The sequence below is a fragment of the Volvox carteri genome (assembly GCF_000143455.1).
Source record: "Volvox carteri f. nagariensis unplaced genomic scaffold VOLCAscaffold_34, whole genome shotgun sequence".
NCBI lineage: Eukaryota > Viridiplantae > Chlorophyta > Chlorophyceae > Chlamydomonadales > Volvocaceae > Volvox > Volvox carteri.
In genome coordinates, this window is record NW_003307577.1 from 889882 (window position 1) to 894595 (window position 4714).

General features: G+C 54.9%; 3 protein-coding genes across 3 annotated transcripts in view; 2 read left to right on the top strand and 1 right to left on the bottom strand.

Moving 5' to 3' along the window:
- VOLCADRAFT_105830 (uncharacterized protein) overlaps window positions 1-623 on the bottom strand; it is a gene marked incomplete at its 3' end in the record, with an annotated part of 8421 nt that extends 7798 nt beyond the window's left edge. The window contains exon 1 of the mRNA XM_002953170.1: window positions 189-623. Coding sequence (XP_002953216.1) covers window positions 189-477 — 289 coding nt within the window. The 5' untranslated portion in view covers window positions 478-623. The remainder of the gene's footprint in view (window positions 1-188) is intronic.
- Window positions 624-1455: 832 nt separating this feature from the next.
- Window positions 1456-2410, top strand: VOLCADRAFT_93921 (uncharacterized protein; the record flags this gene model as incomplete). Its single annotated transcript, XM_002953098.1, has 2 exons — window positions 1456-1675; window positions 2316-2410. 2 exons carry the CDS (start codon window positions 1456-1458, stop codon window positions 2408-2410), a joined length of 315 nt encoding a protein of 104 aa, XP_002953144.1.
- A 759-nt stretch (window positions 2411-3169) lies between these two features.
- Window positions 3170-4714, top strand: part of VOLCADRAFT_93922 (uncharacterized protein) — a gene marked incomplete at both ends in the record, with an annotated part of 3482 nt that continues 1937 nt past the window's right edge. The window contains 2 exons of the mRNA XM_002953099.1: window positions 3170-3246; window positions 4356-4361. Coding sequence (XP_002953145.1) covers window positions 3170-3246; window positions 4356-4361 — 83 coding nt within the window. The remainder of the gene's footprint in view (window positions 3247-4355; window positions 4362-4714) is intronic.

Sequence of the window (4714 nt, forward strand, 5' to 3'; positions counted from 1 at the left end):
CTCCTGCCACTCAGGAATTGCCCGAAAATTATGCAAAACCAGATTATCCACCGTCATGGTTCCCGGCAAATTGTGCAGAACATAGTCGGGAAACGGAAACCGCGACCCGGCTGGAGAGCGCTGCACTTGAGGCGACGCAAAATCCTCCGTCAGCGCGCGCAAATCGTATTCCGGACCCGAGGTCGCACCTTGACTATTTAGGCGCGCGCGGACCCCGGCCAGGTCTTGTTGCATCTGGAGTAACATTGCAGCGATGTCCGGCCCAGCAACCGCCGCACCAGACATAGTTGCCGCTCTCGGTACCGCGCTGGGCGCCATTCCGCCTCCTAGCGGCGTAGCGCCGCCACCCAGCAGACCTTGCATATATGGGGAAGGGGGCTGGGAACCATATTGGCCCGGCATCATGGCGCCAGCAACGCCGCAGAAAACGACAAAAACCGCTAAAACGGCTTGGACGGATACTGCTACGGTTGCCATGATCTTCAAGACGATGACGACGGAGCGATAATGGTGCTCCTTCAATCAGGGCACTCTACCCGATGGGTCTTGCTGAAGAGCTGAAAGCACAGCGGAAAAAACAGAAAGCGCGCCGAAGGCGCGGGACCTGCCTCGTTGTTCAGCGCGTGCTGAACAACAAAAACAAGATACAGAAAACCTGCAACACGCGCTATTTATGCAAAAGACGATCCTGAGGACACGGATCGCCGGCCTCAAGTCGTACCACTTAAAACGGCCGTAAGGCCCTACGCCTTAGCTAACCCGGCTCAAGCTTCGCATAGCCCGCATTCCAAGCTCTCAACAGTACGGCAATCTTTGAGGCACAGTCCATAAAGCATATCCATGGATGGCTTATATCAAAAGGGTGCTTTACATGCTTTTAGCATGAACTGACTCAAATCATTGATCCGGAGTTAGTTTGTGTTCACATGTAGACAAGCCAGGGTGGAATCATGCGAATTGGACTGTGAGTCGGTGCCCATTGGGCCTGAATCAGATTGGGGTCTGGAGTATGACTGTAAGAAGGGATCAGCTCCCCTGGCATCTCCCTGAGTACTCTTTGCCTGGTGTTAGAATGACTTGACAAACTACATAAAGTGTTCCAAGCATTCTAGCAGCTATATATGTACAAGCCAGCTGGTAGTTACCATCATCACAATGACACACACAGTGTACTGTATATCTTTGATAATGCTGGCTTGCCTTGGGTAGTGATGGGACACTGACAGCTGTGAAGCATCAGCTGGGTGTGGCAGCACACATCGTGTTGGTGGCTGCGACACTGCAGCAATTGAAACCCGGACGCAGCAAAAAAATGCAAACATCCTGCAACTGATGATGATGGTGACGGTAATGCTGAAGGCGACCTGAAACAGACCAAATCCCACCAGCAGAGGTTACCCACGGAATGGATGATGGACACCGAAAGCCACCTTATGCAGCAATAATATATGATCTATGATTGTCAGCAACCCAAACAAGAAGGAGCTGAAGTACAAAAACGGGCATGCGGCCATGAAGGAGTGTGTCGACTGCTACATGGCGGCCTATGAAGAGCTGCTTTCCGTGGGCCAGGTGCCTCGCTACTACACCATTGAGGAGATTGCCAGCAAGCACCTTGAAACCTCCCTTCCAATGGGCGGAAGTTGGTCGGCCAGTTCCGATGTACATGTACAAGGTGTGTGTCCGGTTTGGTTTCAGATAGGGTCCAGCTACCGATACACACCGATGCCGCCTCATTAAATTGTCATGCATAGCTCGATTGGCTCCGATTCAGAGTCCAATGCACATGAATCAATTGCAACCCTGATTTACCTACATATGAACATGTCCTAAGGGCAGATTCACGGATTTTGTGCATGGTTTAGGATACCCGGATGACCAGCCTGACGACTACTACGACAATGAGCAACTAGCTTCACAGCTTCGGAAGGACGGGCATGCAACTCTGGGTTTACAACAAGTTCCTCCCGGACTAGGAAGCTGTTTATAAAGAGGGGGGCGTGGTGGAGGCAGCGGCCCGGCGACCGCACAGCTAAGATCACCTTCCCAACACAACAAACTCGTTGTCTAACAGCATAAGAAATGGGGCGGAAACAAGACATGTTAGTGGGGATAGTGCTGTGCTGTTAGGGATCCACCGGCAGCAGTGCTGTAACTAGCTTTGATGAGCCCGTCTGACAAGAGGTGCTCGCACTTCTCACCAGCCTCTTCCGTGGGAAGGAGGGGCAGGTGCCTGGACGGAAATGCAAGGGGAGAATGAACAGCCGTCCTCAGTGTTTGTGCTCATCGCTGGTTGCCGCGTGCTGCTTGCCGAGGGCGAGCAGATGGGTACCGGGCCTGGTTCAATGTCGTGGCGGGAACTGAATGGCTCTGGATTTGCCAGGTTGCCGCATTGGGCGTGCGGATGTAAGCAGAATCGCCGTGTTCTGAGTGCATTTTCGCCGCTTCATGGACGGTTGGCTGACAAGTTTGGCGCCGGCTGGGTTACAGCACACTGAAAGAAACAATCTAATTTAATGTTACTGAGTTATTATATCCTTTGAAACACCGTAGGAGAAGTGGGGGGCTGGCGGCCCACACTGACAAGCGGCCTTAGCTCACAACCAACAACGGTGACGTCACAGCGTGAGTCAGCAACACACACACATCCTGGGTTCTTGGTTTCCTGGGCGAATAAAATTTAAAGGACCGCAAAACAAAGCGAAATGCTATAATCCTATACACTTGAAATATCGATGGCAGTCGCAAACACAAGCCAACTGAATTTTTGCAAAGACAACTCGTCCCTCCTGGTGGCAATTATTATGATTGTGTAAATGGAACTGGGCCTTCTGCATCTTGCTCTCACCCACCTGCTCGCTGCAAAGGCGGGATCCTGGGTGTTGGACCGGAGAGGAAATCGTCAGGACAGCACTCCGCAGACCTCCAGGAATAGCTCTAAAAGCAACAAACAAACAAATGTCCAAAATATAAGTTTCTTTCAAAAGCGCGGAAGGCGAAGCAGGCAGAAGAGGTTGACCGACAGCAAAATTCGCCGCAAGGGCGCTGATCAAGGGGACCCCGACCTGAACTCCACAATATACGGAGTGATTCCTTTTGCTTCTTCATCAACTATCAACCCTGTCTCCTCTAGGCCAACGTATCAAGGACCCAACAACCCGCCAACGGCATGGATGTTGGATGGGAACACATCAAGAACTCCGCTGAGCCGGCGATCAGGCTGGGCAGTACCACGGGCCTTAATCGGTGAGGAGGACGAAGTACAGCCACCAGAGCATCAACGCCATTCCTATTACCCGCATGGCTGCGGCAGCAGCAGCAGGTCAACGGCCAGCGAAAATGCGAACTGGGCTCGACGTTGGATTCGCCCGAGACAACAACAATTGCGGGAAAAGGAGCAACAACAATGCAAAGAGCAACTTGTGCAGCAGTCGCAGTCTGGGGATCTGGTCCTGGGATGGCACCTGGACGACGAACCACCCCTGCCACAGCAGCAACATTCGCATAAGGAAACAGCTTTGGGCATGCCTTCAATTGCGACAGGTATATCGTACATAACACATGCGCTAGGAAGGCACCACACGCGTGCAGGCCAGGGAGGGCAGGGTAGCGTACGGCACGTGCACATCCGAACTCCCGCAGCCCCGCAGGACATGCACGCGCCACGGAATGTCGTACACCACCACCGCTTCCTGCGTTGACTTCCATTCCGTGTCTAGGCTGAATGTCTCCACCTTAATTCACCCCAACACCACCATGCTACGCACATCAAGCAAATGGGGCCGGTTTCGGCTGTACTGATTGCATGCTAGATACTAACTTTGTGCAGCTTGAAGTTCAGCACTCCTCCTCCTGGAAAACACAATACCGGTTCCACAACACAGCTTTAACCGACGCCGTCACGAGGTTGCTCGGCGGCGGCGGAGACAGCGATGGCGATGCCGTACCGCCGCCGCCACCGCAGCGGTCCCTGACGACGCCTCACTTTGTGTTATCACACCCGCTGGGCGACGACGGCAGCAGCAGCGGCAGCGGCATTGGTATTGGACTTGGCTTTGGCAGCGGCGCTGGTAGCGGCAGTACCGCCGCCTCCGCGGCGGCGGCGGCGGCGGCGGCGTCGCTTAGCTCCGCGGGTGGCGCGCTGGGGGGCTTTGCGGAGAGAGCTGTAGAGGCCCCGGTTCGCGGTCTTCGGGAACTGAACCGCAAAGTCACGGTGAGGGTGCTGCTGTCTTCCCTCCCCTCTCCCCTACCCTCCCCTCCCCTACCCTACCCTTCCACCCCCACATTCATCCCTCCACGTCCATATGTCGCGCACTTGTGTGTATGTGTGTGTGTGTTTGTATGTCTGTGCACAGGCGGGGGTGAGTGACTTTTTGGCGAGTGACTCAGGCCGGCGGCTGAGTGAGCAAGTGGCGGCGGAGATGAGCACTGGTGAGGGTGGGGTATGTTTGGGGGAAGAGGAGGGGAAGAGGAGGTGGAGGGGGGGCCCGAGGTCTGAAACCCTTCCGTACACCATCCCGATATCTGGAGCCCTGCCCTGTCAGGAGGGGCTTATGGTCCCCTCACCCCAGCTGGGGGCGAGAACGCCCTCAGGGGCTACCATGGAACTTGGGACAGCTGATTGACCTGGTCCCGGGTGCCGGGAATCCACCTGCCCTTCCTCCTGGTCGCCATCGCCACCCCAATACCTTTCTCCCGCCCCCCTCCTCCGAGC